Source organism: Aulostomus chinensis, chromosome 10 (genome assembly GCF_037954235.1).
Source record: "Aulostomus chinensis isolate RoL2024-O1b breed Wild chromosome 10, RoL_Achi_v1.0, whole genome shotgun sequence".
Lineage (NCBI taxonomy): Eukaryota > Metazoa > Chordata > Actinopteri > Syngnathiformes > Aulostomidae > Aulostomus > Aulostomus chinensis.
In genome coordinates this window covers 14,761,251-14,778,611 of record NC_141329.1, presented here as the reverse complement: position 1 = coordinate 14,778,611, position 17,361 = coordinate 14,761,251, and the positions used below count along the sequence as shown (strand labels likewise).

Sequence of the window (17,361 nt, the reverse complement as noted above, 5' to 3'; positions counted from 1 at the left end):
AGTTAATGTTAGGGTTAGGGTTAAGGTTTGGAACTTTGGAACCGTAAGGTGTAGGAGGCTGAAAGTTGGTGTACAGGATTCTGATGTTCGGCGGAGTGATTGGTGAAATTTTCCAGTTGATTGGAGAAAAGGAGGCGGAGTTATTGGCTTATGAGCCCCTATTAGGGTTAGGGTTTAGGGTAGGGTTAGCTTTAGGGTTTTGAACGTTAGAACCATAAGATGTAGGAGGCTAAAAGTTGGTGCATAGGGTGCTGATGGTCGGCGGAGTGATTGGTGAAATTTTCCAGTCGATTGGAGAAAAGGGGGCGGAGTTTTTGGCGAAAAAGCCACTATTAAGGTTAGGGTTAGGTTTTAGGGTTAGGGTTAGGGTTAGGGATTGGAACTTTGGAACTGTAAGGTGTAGGAGGCTGACAGTTAAGGCAAATTGTTCTGATGGTTGGCAGAGTGATTGTTGAAATTTTCCAGGTTATAGGACAAAAGGGTGCGAAGTTATTGGCGTATAAGCCTCTTTTCGGGTTAGGGTTTGTTGTTAGTGGTAGGGTTTAGGGTTAGTGGTAGGGTTAGGGTTAGGGTTAGGGTTAAGAACTTTCGAACTGTAAGGTGTAGGTGGCTGAAAGTTGATGCATAGAGTTCTGATTGTCGGCTGAGTGATTGGTAAAATTTACAGGTAGATTGGATAAAAGGGGGCGGAATTATTGGCGAATAAGCCCCAATTAGGGTTAGGGTTTAGGGTTAGGAACTTTGTAACCGTAATTGTAGGAGGCTGAAAGTTGGTGCATTGGGTTCTGATGGTAGACGGATTGATTGGTGAAATTTTCTAGTTTGTTGGAGAAAAGGGGGCTTAGTTATTGGCGTGTAAGCCCCTATTAGGGTTAGGGTTAGGGTTAGGGTTAGAAACTTTGGAACTGTAAGGTATAGGTGGCTGAAAGTTGATGCATAGGGTTCTGACGGTTGGCGGAGTGATTGGTGAAATTTTCCAGTTTATTGGAGAAAAGGGGGCGGAGTTATTGGCGAATAAGACCCTATTAGGGTTAAGGTTAGGGTTTGGAACTTTTGAACCGTAAGGTGTAGGAGGCTGAAATTTGGTGCACAAGATTGTGATGGTCGGCGGAATGATTGGTGAAATTTTCCAGTTGGTGGAGAAAAGGGGGCGGAGTTATTGGCCAATAAGCCCCTATTAGGTTTAGGGTTTAGGGTTAGGGTTAGGGTTTGGGTTAGGGTTCGGGTTAGGGTTAGGGTTTGGAACTTTGGAACCGTAAGGTGTAGGAGGCTGAAAGTTCGTGCACAGGGTTCTGATGGTCGGTGGAGTGATTGGTGAAATTTTCCAGTTGATTGGAGAAAAGTCATCGTAATTATTGGCGAATAAGTCCCTTTTAGGGTGAGGGTTTAGGGTTAGAGTTAATGTTAGGGTTAGGGTTAAGGTTTGGAACTTTGGAACCGTAAGGTGTAGGAGGCTGAAAGTTGGTGTACAGGATTCTGATGTTCGGCGGAGTGATTGGTGAAATTTTCCAGTTGATTGGAGAAAAGGAGGTGGAGTTATTGGCTTATGAGCCCCTATTAGGGTTAGGGTTTAGGGTTAGGGTTAGCTTTAGGGTTTTGAACGTTAGAACCATAAGATGTATGAGGCTAAAAGTTGGTGCATAGGGTGCTGATGGTCGGCGGAGTGATTGGTGAAATTTTCCAGTCGATTGGAGAAAAGGGGGCGGAGTTTTTGGCGAAAAAGCCACTATTAAGGTTAGGGTTAGGTTTTAGGGTTAGGGTTAGGGTTAGGGATTGGAACTTTGGAACTGTAAGGTGTAGGAGGCTGACAGTTAAGGCAAATTGTTCTGATGGTTGGCAGAGTGATTGTTGAAATTTTCCAGGTGATAGGACAAAAGGGTGCGAAGTTATTGGCGTATAAGCCTCTTTTCGGGTTAGGGTTTGTTGTTAGTGGTAGGGTTTAGGGTTAGTGGTAGGGTTAGGGTTAGGGTTAGGGTTAAGAACTTTTGAACTGTAAGGTGTAGGTGGCTGAAAGTTGATGCATAGAGTTCTGATTGTCGGCTGAGTGATTGGTAAAATTTACAGGTAGATTGGATAAAAGGGGGCGGAATTATTGGCGAATAAGCCCCAATTAGGGTTAGGGTTTAGGGTTAGGAACTTTGTAACCGTAATTGTAGGAGGCTGAAAGTTGGTGCATTGGGTTCTGATGGTAGACGGATTGATTGGTGAAATTTTCTAGTTTGTTGGAGAAAAGGGGGCTTAGTTATTGGCGTGTAAGCCCCTATTAGGGTTAGGGTTAGGGTTAGGGTTTTGAACTTTGGAACCGTAAGGTGTAGGAGGCTGAAAGTTGGTGCATAGGGTTCTGATGGTCGGCGGAGTGATTGGTGAAATTTTCCAGCAATTGGAGACAAGAGGGCTGACTTATTGGCGAATAAGCCCCTATTAAGGTTAGGGTTTAGGGTTTAGGGTTAGGGTTAGGGCTAGGGTTAGGGTTTTGCACTTTGGAACCGTAAGGTGTAGGAGGCTGAAATTTGGTGCACAAGGTTGTGATGGTTGGCGGAATGATTGGTGAAATTTTCCAGTTGGTGGAGAAAAGGGGGCGGAGTTATTTGCCAATAAGCCCCTATTAGGTTTAGGGTTTAGGGTTAGGGTTAGGGTTTGGGTTAGGGTTCGGGTTAGGGTTAGGGTTTGGAACTTTGGAACCGTAAGGTGTAGGAGACTGAAAGTTCGTGCACAGGGTTCTGATGGTCGGTGGAGTGATTGGTGAAATTTTCCAGTTGATTGGAGAAAAGGGGGCGGAGTTATTGGCGAATAAGACCCTATTAGGGTTAAGGTTAGGGTTAGGAACTTTGAAACCGTAAGGTTTATGAGGCTGAAAGTGGGTGCATAGAGTTCTGATAGTTGGCGGAGTGATTGGTGAAATTTTCAGGTTGATTGGAGAAAAGGGGGCGGAGTTATAGGCCAATAAGACCCTATTAGGTTTAGGGTTTGGTGTTAGTGTTAGGGTTTAGGGTTAGTGGTAGAGTTAGGGTTAGGGTTAGGGTTAGAAACTTTGGAACTGTAAGGTATAGGTGGCTGAAAGTTGATGCATAGGGTTCTGACGGTTGGCGGAGTGATTGGTGAAATTTTCCAGTTTATTGGAGAAAAGGGGGCGGAGTTATTGGCGAATAAGACCCTATTAGGGTTAAGGTTAGGGTTAGGAACTTTGGAACCGTAAGGTGTAGGAGGCTGAAAGTTGGTGCATAGAGTTCTGATAATCGGCGGAGTGATTGGTGACATTTTCCAGTAATTGGAGACAAGAGGGCTGACTTATTTACAAAAAAGCCCCTATTAGGGTTAGGGTTAGGGTAAAGGTTTAGGGTTAGGGTTAGGGTTAAGGTTAGGGTTTGTAACTTTGGAACCGTAAGGTGTAGGAGGCTGAAAGTTAATGCAAATTGTTCTGATGGTTGGCGGAGTGATATTGAAATTTTCCAGTTGATAGGACAAAAGGGTGCGGAGTTATTCGCGTATAAGCCCCTATTAGGGTTAGGGTTTGTTGTTAGTGTTAGGGTTTAGGGTTAGTGGTAGGGTTAGGGTTAGGGTTAGGGTTAGGAACTTTGGAACTGTAAGGTGTAGGTGGCTGAAAGTTGATGGATGGAGTTCTGATTGTCTCCTGAGTGATTGGTAAAATTTTCAGGTTGATTGGACAAAAGGGGGCGGAGTTATTGGCGAATAAGCCCCTATTAGGGTTAGGGTTAGGGTTAGGGTTTAGGGTTAGGGGAAGGGGAAATTTCCATTCCGTTAAGGAAAGGAAAAGCACGGGCTCGTCACATAACGTAAATGTCCTCTGTTTAATCCTTTTTTTAATATAAATAATCACAAGATGAGGTCATATGGAATCCTTGATCATGTTAGAAATGGAGAAGATCTATAGATCATCCGTATGTGCTGGCCTTGGACTCGATCCTACGATTTTTGAACTGGTGGCAAGAGTCATAACCTCTCTGCCACCAGTGGATCTCAAATAGTAGGTAAAAAGGTGTATTTTGTAATTCTATTAAAAAAAAATTTAAAATAAAGGGAACCTTCATGATTAAAAGCAATACTCAAATAAGGGGGGTCATCCCATCCACATTAAAATCAAATGTCCCGTCTTTCATTCAGACCGAGAGGATGGATGGTCTCTAGCTTTTGTATTAAAGCTGATTCCTTTGCTCTCCTCCCGCGGGGTGACAGGGATGCGGTGGACAGTGCCCCCAAGAGGACCAGGTTGGTAACCCCATGCACTCTGAAGTGGCAATGGAGGAGAGCTGTCTCGGTTTCTTTACGGATGCAGTATAAGTGTTGATAAAATCTGTCTTTCAGTTTATTTTTTGTTTGTCCCACATATAATTTTTGGCAATGTTTTGCACAAAATGATGTATACCAAATTGGATGAATCTAATTGTAATGTGTCATCCAATGGGGTTCCTTTTTAACTATGTGGGTTGTAAATAAAATTGTATCTTCTAAAATGTATATAGTTTGTCTCCCTTTCGTTACCCAATCCTGCATGGATGAGAAGGTCTTTAAGATTTTTGTTTCTACGGTAAGCATTGATCATAGAAAATTGTGCAAAAAAAGGCATGTCATCTTGGAGTTGAATAAAATTCCGTCTCATTTTATAGGTTAAAATCACAGAGGAGGAGGAAAAAGGAGTTACGAGGGGAATAATCCCATTTTCGGAAGGTTGGGAAGCAGGGGCAGTTGTTCTACCTGTTTCCCTTTTTATTTCCCTCAGGAAGGACCTACTGTAGCCCCTCTGACGTAAAGCCTTAAAAAGAGTGGTTATGGCTTTTTCAACGTCCTCCTGGTCTGTGCACAAACGGCGGAATCGTATCAATTGAGACTTGACGATGCCTTTGAAAGTATGTCGGGGATGGAAACTGTGTTTATGTAAAAGTGCGTGTGTATCTGTAGCTTTAAAATATATTCGGGTTGCCAGATTCCAAAGGTTGCTGTGCTTTTTAAAAAAGATCGTTGTATCTAAAAATTGGAGTTCCTCCGTCTGTATACTAGCCTTCAATTTAATCGTGTTGTGGTGTTCAGTGAGGATGTTAAAAAAATGATTAAACTCCTCACGCGAATGACTCCAGATCCCGAATATGTCATCCAAATATCTTAAGTAGAGGATGGGGAGTTTTGAGCATTTCAGGAATGCCGTCCTCTCCCATTCCGCCATGTATATGTTGGCATAAGCGGGTGCAAACTTCTTCCCCATTGCTGTCCCATGGACCTGAAGGTAAGAGGAAGAGTTGAAAATGAAGTCATTTCTCTTTAGACTAATTTCCAGCAGTTCCAGGAGAGCATCATCTGGACGAGAGGGATCCGGGGATCTTGAAAAAACCTCCCTAACTGCATGGAGTCCTAGGGTGGTATCTATATTGGTATACAGTGAGTCAACATCAATTGAGAAGAGTAGTGTGTCAGGAGGAACTTCGATTGACCTGATTTTTTCTAAAAAGTCATACGTATCTTTAATGTAGCTGCCATGTTTCTGCGAAAGAGGATTTATGTGGGAGTCTATGTATTCCGCGATCCGGTAGGATTCGCTCCCACAGTCAGAGACGATGGGTCTGCCAGGTGGAATCTGATGTGGAACTGTCCAGGTCTCCGGGTCTTTATGTATTTTCGGTAGGAGGTAAAATTTCCTCGGACGTGGGAGGGCTGGACCTTTGAGGTAAGTTTTTTGTTTGTGTGAAATGAATTTCCGTTTATATAGGTCTTCTATGATGCAGTGTAACTGATGTTGGGTTTCTGTTTGCAGGGGTTTCTCCAAAGGTTTATAATGCAGAGTGTTCTTAAGGTGTCTGTCAGCTTCAATGAGGTACTGTGCTTTGTCCTGTATTACAATCTTAGAACCCTTGTCCGCCGGTTTAATAATTAGGTCAAGGTTCTGTCGTAGTTGTTTGAGAGCTTCTTTTTCCAGAGATGTTAAATTGGATTCTGATTCTTTTTTTAGGTGGAATTCCTCCAGAATCAGATTATCTTGCTCTATCAACTTTTCCAGTTCCGGTGGACTGTTGGTACCAGAGGGTTCCCAGAATGAGGGCTCAGTAAACCTTGGTCCCTGACTGGAGACAGCATCTCTAAAATAATACCTTAGTTTTAGTCGTCTATGGAAATCATAGAGACTGCGGCGTAGGTCATTTTTATTTATGTGAGTTGGTGTCGGAATAAAAAAAAGGCCTTTTTCTAGTATGCTGCGTTCAGCGTTGTTCAGGACATATGAGAGGGAGAGATTCAGGATATTGCTATCCACAGGGTCAGGAAATCCCGTACGCTCCCTCAGCAGTTTAACTGGTCTAGCCAGTTCATAAGGATAGCATCTGCTGTGGATGCTGTCCAATGTACCTGGTCTGACTTTACCTTAAAGTTACTGTCTGGAATGCCGTGTAGAGTTCTGCATTTTTTCTTTAAAAACTGGTTTAATTGAGTTACCCTGTCATGAGTTTTTCTATTTTGATTTTTAGAAATCTGGATCAACGGGAAGAATATTTCCGCATGTGGGAAGATGTCCTTTGCCGCTGAATAAAGCTGGTGAAATTGTTTTCTATTTGTGTCCATCAGTTGTTCCCTCAATATATTATTGAGACCGACAGCCAAGATGATTTTATGGGTGTTCGGGTGTGTTGGTAGTTTTCTAATGATGGCTGTTAAATGATGAGCCTGTGCCCCAGGAAAGCTGTCAATTTGAAGATCTGGATTGTTAAAATGGGGGATTCTCGAAAGATTTGAGTCCCCCACAATTAAAAAAGGTGACTCCACTTTCAAATTCCATGTGGAGATTTTATGGAATGTTTTCTCATGGTAAATGGGTCTTTTTCTGTGAGCGGAGTGGACTGGTGTCGCAGATGAGGTCAGAATAGAATTTTCCGAGCTATTTGCAGGGACCATGAACTCCCCTCGGTCAGAGAAGCTGGGGTTTAAATTGGATTTCCGATCTCCCGAATCCTGAGGCAGAAGGTTGACCGTCGTCTCCAAGGTAAGTGACCGTTCTTTATCTTCAACCCGTTCTTCGTATCTCATGTTTGTTCCAGAATTTGGATTTGTTTTAAGGGGAACGGAAAGAGGGTCCCCCGAGGCGAGGGCGTCGTCAATTACCGTCAATGGAGTGGTAATTAACGGTAAGTAAGTTCCTGTACAATCCTTATTCAGTTCGGTGTTAATTAGGTGGGAATTAAAAACAGGTTGTCGTATTTGGGGGGAACGGGAACCTTTGTCTTTCTGTCGGGTTCGTTCAGGTTCTATCCACGTTGTGATAGTCCTTTCGGTATTCGGAGGGGCTGCGGGAGACACAGGTGTGGAGAAGGGGGGATGGTCCGGTCCATGCGGTGTCACTGTATCGGAGCAGGAGGAGGAAAGGATGTCTTCAAGCAAGACCGCGACATTAGAAAATGGCGTGGTTGGTGACGGCTGTGTTATTTTGTTATTATTATTGTTTTTCTCTCCTAGTGGGGTCCGCGGAGATAGCCCTCTCCAAAACTTTCCTTCCTGTCCCCTGTGCAGACCCGGAGAGGTTGGACCTTGGTCCATGTGGACATCCGCCGTAATGGTCATCGTCCTTTTCGGGGTTCCATCCTGGTCTGGAAGAGGTGAGTGTTTTGTATACTCTTCCGCAAGACCCCCTAAATTAAGGGAGGGAATTCGGAGGGTTTCTCCTTTCCATCGAGCGATCTTCTGATGTCGGGGATCTCGTCGTGGTTTTGGAGAGCTGTCCTGTGGTAAGTGATGGATGGTATGAGGAAAGACTGTTAGGGGGTTAGGATCTGGTCGAGGAACAGGGGATTGATCCAGTCTTCTCTGAGGGTTAGGGTTAAGTGAAGGGGCCAGGGATTGATCCAGTCCTCTCTGGGGGTTAGGGTTAGGCATAAAAGTAGGGGTAAGGTTAGGGTTAGGATCAGGTAAAGGGACAGGGGATTGGTCCAATCCTCCCTGAGGGTTAGGATTAGGTAAGGGATCGGGAATCAGGTTAAGGTAAGGGTTACATGAGGGGAAAGGGGGTTGATCCAGTCCTCTCTGATGGTTAGGATTAGATGAAAGGACAGAGGATTGACCCAGTTCTCTCCGAGGGTTAGGTTTAGGCAAGGGGTAAGGGTTAGGGTTAGGTAAAGGGACAAGGGATTGGTCCAGTCCTTCCTGAGGGTTAGGTTTAGGCAAGGGGTTAGGATTAGGGTTAGGGTTAGGTAACTGGGTCAGGGGTTGACCCAGTCCTCCCTGAGGGTTAGGTTTAGGCAAGGGGTAAGGGTTAGGGTTAGGTAAAGGGGTCGGGGGTTGATCCAGTTCTCCCTGAGGGTTAGGTTTAGGCAAGGGGTAAGGGTTAGGGTTAGGTAAAGGGGTCAGGGGTTGATCCAGTTCTCCCTGAGGGTTAGGGTTAGGCAAGGGGTTAGGGTTAGGGTCACGTAGAGGGGTCAGGGATTGAATCAGACCTCCCTGGGGGTTAGGTTTAGGCAAGGAGTTAAGGTTAGGGTTAGCTAAAGGGGTCAGGGGTTGACCCAGTTCTCCCTGAGGGTTAGGGTTAGGTAAAGGGACCAGGGATTGGCCTAGTCTCCCCTGAGGGTTAGGGTTAGGCAAGGGGTCAGAGGTGAGGTTAGGGTTAGGGGAAGGGATAAGGATAGGTGGTAGGGTGGGAGATCCATCTCCTGTCCCATTACAGTTGGGGTTAGGGTTGGGTAAGAGGGTAGAGGGTTGTTCCAAGATCTGAGAGGAGGAGGCAGAAGAAGTCCTGGGTAGAGGATTTCTATGAGATAGCTGGGTTTCCCTGTTCTCCCTTCTGTAGGAGGGAAATTGGTCCGACGAGTGAAATTCTTTTCCATGTATCTTTGGACGGGTGAAAGCCGCTATGCCACTACCTCAGAGAGGTAGATCGCTGCCTCCTGGACATTCAGGCCCTTCAGGCAGGGAAAAGCTGAAGCTAGTGTGGAAGACAACCACCAGGAGCGTCCACGCTTATATTGAGACTCTTCCCCCTGCTACCAGGGACCGCTACTCTTGTCTTTGTCAGGCGCTACGGGAGGAGTATTCCACATACTTAAACCCAGTGTCTGCATTCCAAGGAGCCTTAGGTATCCATCAAAGGAGGACAGAGTCGCCAAAGGAATACTTTCGGCGACTCAGGGCTGCTTACTTCCAAGGACGTAACACTCCAGGTCTTGAAGAAGCCCTATTCTTGAATAATCTACATCATGACATACAATGGTATGTCAGCCTCCAGTGTAGAGACAGGAACCTATCAGTCCAAGAGGTTCGCCGGTATGCTCAGCAGGTCTGGGAAGCCAAGTGCAATCCTGCACAGCGCCCTGAACACGGACCCAGGGTCCTGGAAGTTCAGGCCATAGATCAGCCTGGCCTGGCCCTGGAAAAGAAAGAGGTGTCAACCATCACCTCTAAGGGTCAGTCCAGCAAGCAACCTCGGCCTTCCCGACCACCTCAACAACCACAGAGGCATGACAACTGGCAACCTCGACGTCAGCCTCCAGCCAGAGGACCACCGAGACCGTGGGGAGACTCCCCAAAAAGAGGCAGGTCCTCACCACACGATGGAAAGGGAAGAGATAGGGATGAGGTGCGAGGGCAGCAACCCTCACAGGACGCCCTGCCCCCACACATGGAAGAGCTCATTAAGCGGTATGTGGACGAAGCTGTCCAGTGACTGTGTGCGCCAAACACAGTTAAACCTGTCACCTTTCCTGCCCCAAGCGGCCCCTCCTACTGACGAAAGGGGGGACGCTGACAAACCAGACACCAGGAAGGTCAGTGGCACCACAACCAACCATATACTAACCTCAACTAACCCAGTATAGTTAAACATAATAGAAACTAGAGTAATCAAGTCCAGCCTTAAGCCGACTGAGATTACAATGATCTTCTCTCCTAAAGGGGGGAGGTCAATGTTGATGGTGCCAACATAGTTCCCACTCACACCTCAGCCGTTCACAGACAGTATTGAACTCACAAACCACACAACATCACACATCACATTCTCTTTTCCTTCTACTCTTCTTCTCTTTTGCTGATGATGCTTGTGTATATTTGCTCAAAATCCCTTGAGTGTATGCAATGTATTAGTATTACAGGCAACTTAAGATCATACATGGTCCTGCCCAGACCAAGCCCAGGTAGCAGCCCAGACACAGAGCCCTGCTATAACTAAAACTGACTGTGAACACATGAACTGCCTTTCCAAACCAGGAAGAAAGGACAATCTTCCCACTTGGATTACTAAACACATGGACGACAAAACCCAGAGTTGCTTCAAAGACTGTGGCCCCTTCCCCACTCTTTGAACCAAAGGGGGGATGTTGGGATTCAGAGCCCTTGTGCTGACGAATGTCATTTTCTTCCTCCCTCTGTTCCACGTGGAGATGGAACAGGACAAAGACTAATAAAAACTTTCCCGCCAGCCACCAGGTTGAGGTGTGGCAACCCTCTTCAAAGGGGGAAAACCACTACTAATTGGCTGAAAGCCCAGGGGGTCCCCGCGACGTCATCATCAGCGGTGGACCTATAAAACCAGACGTACTGCTGAAAAGCTTCGCTTTTTCCCAGGTACACTAACTTCACTAAGTAGCATCTGCCGAAAGGGAGCAACCACCACATGTCTCCCTTTGCTCCTCTCTCTTGTTCGTGGAGCAGCAGTCTACAACTCGCGGGACGAGTCAAGTCCACAGACTTTCACTTTCAATTCAGTCACGTGACCGCGGTTCTCCTCATCCCCGAACACAGAGAAACCGCGCATCCCTTCTTTTTTCTTTTTGACTTTGTTTTGGATCCAAAGGAGACAGCCCGCACCCACTGATCTCATCTACCCTGGAGAAGGACGCAAGTTTTGTCGGGACGTGTTGCTCAGGACAATTCCCCGACCCGGTCGACCGCGGAGGTGCATATCCGAGCCAAGGAACAGACCCTCTGCAAGCGCCACCTCCATCTCCGCCTCGGAGCAGAGCAACGATAGTAAGGCATAAAGGCATTAATGTGTCTGGGCAGAGATCGTAGTTTAGAGTGTAACAGTAAACGCTGCAAGTGAACGAACCGCTGAGCTCTCATCACTGTATCACTGTCACTGTGTCGTTGTGCTGCGTTAACTCTGTTGTATCAGACGGGCCGCAGGGCCCTCAGCGTCTGATCCTCAAGAGTTATCACTGTTTGGTTTCCACAACTGAGCTGGGTTCATGATCGGTGGCCGTCTATGAGGTCGAAAGAGCTGTAACCTCGCCTGTGGAAGAGCACGTACCAGACTCGGTCGAAACCTGTATGCGAGCACACGGCAAGCGGGAGCGAGCTCTTTGTCTTTGTCGGCGCCATTTAATCTGAATCTACAGTAAGGTTAGATCTTTCCTCTCCTCCCCCACTGTGCTCTGAATCTTCACACCTCCACACACGAGACTAGGACTCTGCAGCCTCCCTGCCACCCTCTTCCTACTCAGCGGAAGTCAGGACGGCCATCTTGGCTCTATTCGTCCTAGTCCGCCATTTTGGGTCAGTTACCCTGACCCGATCAGGTGTGCACGTGCACCCTCTCTCTCTCTCTCTCTCTCTCTCTCTCTCTCTCTCTCTCTCTCTCTCACACACTCACACACACACACAAACCCTTGATAGAAGTAGATGTTAGAAAGTAGTCCGTAATTGTGAAGATATACCTATTGATTATTGCTGTGTTAATTGTAAAATTAATAATGTGATAATGAATGTGTTATATTTTGCAACAATTCGACTCCTGGTTTTGTTGTGTGTGGATTGAACTTTGATTGCTGGTTTGATTGGGTCTGTGCTCGGAATCACACCTTCTATTTGATTGAGACTGAATAGATGTGACAGTAATTGATTTTAATTAAATATTTAATTGTTTAATTTTAATTGATTCAATAGCTGTTGAAGTTGGCCAAGAAATTCGACAATTTGCTTAACTTTTTCACATTTGAGGTCAATAAATGAGGATTGGCTGTTCCCTTGTTCATGGGTGGTGCCCCATGAATAGATTATATTGTAATACTCATATTTAATAATTGATTATTTTCTTTATAGTTTAATTTAAGATATCGCAAATCCTCTCCCCCTTTACAAGCCCCAACATTTTGGCACTCCGTGTGAGGCCAAACCCCAACACATAACTCCTGTATTTTGAGGAATACTGAGTAAAATCCACCTGTAAAGTACAGTTTATGGATCTTTCTATGTTTTTAGTTTTAAACTTTTCTGAAAACTCACTTTGAACTAAACTAATGGCTGTTTTGGATCACAGGTCACAAATAGCATTTTCTCAGCGAGAGACGGCAAAAACGAACACTTCATGCAGAGCTCCTGTATTTTCAGGAAAACTGATTGAAATCCATCTGTAAATTCAAGTTCATGCATCTTTATATGCTTTCAGGTTGAAACTTGACTGAAAACTCACTTTGAACAAATGTTGTGGCTGTTTTGTATCACAGGTCACAAATAGCGTTTTCTCAGCGAGAGAAGACCAAAAGGAACACTTCATGCAGAACTCCCTTATTTTGAGGAAAACTGAGTAAAATTAACCTGAAACTTACAGTTTATGGATCTTTCCATGCTTTCAGGTTGAAACTTGACCGAAAACTCACTTTGAACAAAAGTTATGGCTGTTTTGGATCACACGTCACAAATCGCGTTTTCTCAACGAGAGAAGGCCAAAATGAACACTTCATGTATAACTCCCTTATTTTGATAACAACTGAGTGAAATCCACCTGGAGCTTCAAATTTATTCATCTTTCCATGCATTCAGGTTGAAAATTGAATGAAAACTCACTTTCAACAAAAGTTATGGCTGTTTTGGATCACAGGTCACAAATAATGTTTTCTCAGCGAGAGAAGGCCAAAATGAACACTTCATGCATAACTCCCTTATTTTGAGGAAAACTGAGTGAAATCCACCTGTAACTTCAAGTTCATGCATCTTTCTATGCTTTCAGGTTTATACTTGATTGAAAACTCCCTTTGAACAAAAGTTCTGGCTGTTTTGGATCACACGTCACAAATCGCGTTTTCGCAACGAGAGAAGGCCAAAATGAAGACTTCATGCAGAACTCCGGTATTTTGAGGAAGACTGACTGAAATCCAGATATAACTTCCAGTTTATGCATCTTTCTATGCTTTCAGGTTGAAACTTGACTGAAAACTGACTTTGAACAAAAGTTATGGCTTTTTTTTATCATAGGTCACAAATAGTGTTTTCTAAGCGAGAGAAGGCCAAAATGAACACTTCATGCAGAACTCCTGTATTTTGAGGAAAACTGACTGAAATATATCTGTAACATGAATTTCATTCATTTTTCTATGCTTTCAGGTTGAAACTTGACTGAAAATTCCCTTTGAACAAAACATGTCTGTTTTAGATCACAGGTCGCAAAACGCATTTTCTCAGTGAGAGAAGGCCAAAATGAACTCTTCATGCATAACTCCTGTATTTTGAGTAAAAACTGACTGAAATCCACCTGAAACTTCAAATTCATGCATCTCTCTATGCTTTCAGGTTGAAACTTGACTTAAAACTCACTTTGAACAAAAGTTATGGCTGTTTTGGTCACAGGTCACAAATAGTGTTTTCTCAGCGAGAGAAGGCCAAAATGAATACTTCATGCATAACTCATGTATTTTGAGGAAAACTGAGTGAAATCCACCTGAAACTTCAAGTTTATGCATCCTTCTATGCTTTCAGTTTGAAACTTGATTGAAAATTCCCTTTGGGAAAAAGTAATGGCTGTTTTAGATTAAAGGTCGCAAATCGCGTTTTCTCAATGAGAGAAGGCCAAAATGAACACTTCATGCATAACTCCTGTATTTTGAGGAAAACTGAGTGAAATCAACCTGAAACTTCAAATTTATTCATCTTTCCATGCATTCAGGTTGAAACTTGACTGAAAATTCCCTTTGAACAAAACTGATGTCTGTTTTAGATCACAGGTAGCAAATCGCTTTTTCTCACAGAGAGAAGGCCAAAATGAACACCTTATGTATAAGTCCTGTATTTTAAGTAAAACTGACTGAAATCCACATATAACTTCCAGTTTATCCATCTTTCTATGCTTTCAGGTTGAAACGTAACTGAAAACTCACTTTGAACAAAAGTTATGGCTTTTTTGTATCACATGTCACAAATAGCGTTTTCTAAGCGAGAGAAGGCCAAAATGAACACTTCATGCAGAACTCCTGTATTTTGAGGAAAACTGACTGAAATATATCTGTAACATGAATTTCATTCATTTTTCTATGCTTTCAGGTTGAAACTTCACTGAAAATTCCCTTTGAACAAAACTAATGTCTGTTTTACATCACAGGTCGCTAATCGCGTTTTCTCAGTGACAGAAGGCCAAAATGAACACTTCAATCATAACTCCTGTATTTTCAGGAAAACTGATTGAAATCCACCTGTAACTTCAAGTTCATGCATCTTTCTATGCTTTCAGTTTGAACCTTGACTGAAAACTCACTTTGAACAAAAGTTATGGCTGTTTTGGTCACAGGTCACAAATAGCCTTTTCTCAGCGAGAGAAGGCCAAAATGAACACTTCATGCATAACTCATGTATTTTGAGGAAAACTGAGTGAAATCCACGTGTAACTTCTCTTTTATGCATCTTTCTATGCTTTCAGTTTGAAACTTGACTGAAAATTCCCTTTGAGAAAAACTAATGGCTTTTTTAGATCACAGGTCGCAAATAGCGTTTTCTCAGTGAGAGAAGGCCAAAATGAATACTTCAAGCATAACTTCTGTATTTTTAGGAAAACTCACTGAAATCCACCTTTAATGTCAAGTTTATGTATCTTTCTATTCTTTCTGGTGGAAACGTGACTGAAAACTCCCTTTGAACAAAAGTAATGTCTGTTTTGTATCACAGGTCACAAATAGCGTTTTCACAGCGAGAGAAGGCCAAAGTGAACACTTCATGCATAACTCCTGTATTCTGATTAAAAACTGACTGAAATCCACCTTAAACTTCAAATTTATGCATCTCTCTATGCTTTCAGGTTGAAACTTGACTGAAAACTCACTTTGAACAAAAATAATGGCTGTTTTGTATCACAGGTCACAAATAGTGTTTTCTCAGTGAGAGAAGGCCAAAATGAATACTTCATGCATAACTCATGTATTTTGAGGAAAACTGAGTGAAATCCCCCTGAAACTTCAAGTTTATGCATCTTTCTATGCTTTCAGGTTTAACCTTGACTGAAAACTCACTTTGAAAAAAAGTTATGGCTGTTTTGTATCACAGGTCCCAAAAAGCGTTTTCTCAGCGAGAGAAGGCCAAAATGAACACTTCATGCATAACTCCTGTGTTTTGAGGAAAACTGACTGAAATCCACGTGTAACTTCAAGTTTATGCATCTTTCTATGCATTCAGGTTGAAACTTGACTGAAAACTCACTTTGAACAAAAGTTATGGGTGTTTTGGATCACAGGTCACAAATAGCCTTTTCTAAGCGAGAGAAGGCCAATATGAACACCTTATGTATAACTCCTGTATTTTGAGGAAAACTGACTGAAATCCACATGTAACTTTCAGTTTATCCATCTTTCTATGCTTTCAGGTTGTAACTTGACTGAAAACTCACTTTGAACAAAAGTTATGGCTGTTTTGTTTCACAGGTCACAAATAGTGTTTTGCCAAAATGAAAATTTCATGTGTAACTCCTGTGTTTTGAGGAAAACTGATTGAAGTCCACCTGTAACTTCAAGGTTATGCATCTTTCTATGCTTTCAGGTTGAACCTTGACTGAAAACTCACTTTGAACAAAAATTCTGGCTGTTTTGTATCACAGGTCCCAAAAAGCGTTTTCTCAGCGAGAGAAGGCCAAAATGAACACTTCATGCATAACTCCTGTGTTTTGAGGAAAACTGACTGAAATCCACCTTTAACTTCAAATCCATGCATCTTTCTATGTTTTCAGGTCTAAATATCACTGGAAAGTCATTTGGAACAAAAGCTATGGCTTTTTTTATGACAGGTCACAAATAGCATTTTCTCAGCAAGAGAAGGCCAAACAGGCGGCATTGTTGCAGTGGGTAGCGCTGTCACCTCACAGCAAGAAGGTTCCGGATTTGAGTCCTTGCTCGGGCACGGGATCTTTCTGTGTTGATTTTGTATGTTCTCCCCATGCCTGTGTGGGTTCTCTCCGGGTACTCAGGCGTCTTTCCACTGTCCAAATCATGTAAATTGTGACTAGGCTTACTGGATACTCTAAATTGGCCGTGGGTATGAATGTGAGTGTGAATGGTTTTTTGTCTCTTAATGTTGGCCCTGTGATGGACTGGCGACCTATCCAGGGTGTACCCCACCTCTCGCCCGTAGGGACTGGGTTAGGCTCCAGCCCCCCTCCACCACCCTTAACAGGCATAAGCGGAAGACAATGGATGGATGGATGGATTATTGACTTGGAAAAGTTGGTCTGGTTAACATGAAACTTGGCACACTTTTATATCCTCAGAGCCCAATCAATTTGTGACAAAAAAATACACATGAAAAACATACTTTGTCAAACTCCTTCTAGGCTATTGGACCATTTTGGACCAAAAAATGTACCAGTAATGTAGACACACTGCAGAAGAAAGTTCTTAAAAGAATTGTGGTCACCTTAAAAGCTATCACCAAAAAAAAATATTGTAATTATGCAGGAAGTGCTTTTTATCTTGGCAAAAGATTTTTCTAGAAACGTGACACTTTCCCCAGCTATGTCACGTCTTCCTATACCTCTATAACAAATTTGATGTAAATTTGTCCATTGCTCACACTATAGCACTGAATTTTTACAGTGAAACATTTCAAATACCTCTTGGCTTTGTGCTTGTTTGTGACAAAATTTTGGACACTGGCTCTATGTCTCAGACAGTGATTGGTTGAAACCGGCAACCACCTGGAATATGAGGAGCCAAGATGCCACCTGTAGGGTGCAGGCATAACTCATCCTCCTCCTCTCCCAACTGGCCACACTTCTGCGGTGTTTAAACATTGTGTGTTCTGTCGATGATTTATTATGAGAGGTAAAGGTGGGCTGCTAGTTTTGTTAAACTTGTTTTCTCCTGTTTGTTTCGTTGGGAAGGTTAGTCTTTTGTCATTTGTTTCCTTAGTTGGGATAAGTTAGTTACTTACTTCTTAGACAGGATCTGTTTGTTTGTTATTTTGGCCTTAATCCACCCTGAAGCCTAGAATCTCAGCATTATTTACTTTTCTACATCTACATAACTGTAGATGTTCATTTACTTATTTTTGTAAATAAATCGTTTTCATTACATTCAACCACATCCTTGTTTGTAGCTACTTCGAACTTGGGGAAGATGGGTCCTTCTCATGTCATGACTGAGGCTCCAGTTTCACATGTTGTCGGCTTGCCTAATCCTGTTAACATCG

General features: G+C 43.4%; 1 protein-coding gene and 1 long non-coding RNA gene across 2 annotated transcripts in view; one reads left to right on the top strand and one right to left on the bottom strand.

Annotated features, from left to right (window-relative positions):
• Nucleotides 1–4,114: 4,114 nt before the first annotated feature.
• On the bottom strand, nucleotides 4,115–7,026 carry LOC147254493 (uncharacterized). Its single transcript, XM_086216019.1, has 3 exons — nucleotides 6,892–7,026; nucleotides 4,661–5,587; nucleotides 4,115–4,246 (listed from the first exon to the last, which is right to left on the bottom strand). Exons 1-3 carry the CDS (start codon nucleotides 7,024–7,026, stop codon nucleotides 4,115–4,117), a joined length of 1,194 nt encoding a protein of 397 aa, XP_086072145.1.
• Nucleotides 7,027–7,527: 501 nt separating this feature from the next.
• The window catches only part of LOC147254492 (uncharacterized), a 54,853-nt gene continuing 45,019 nt past the window's right edge, over nucleotides 7,528–17,361 (top strand). Inside the window, exon 1 of the long non-coding RNA XR_015118168.1 lies at nucleotides 7,528–7,592. This is a non-coding gene — a long non-coding RNA (uncharacterized LOC147254492). The remainder of the gene's footprint in view (nucleotides 7,593–17,361) is intronic.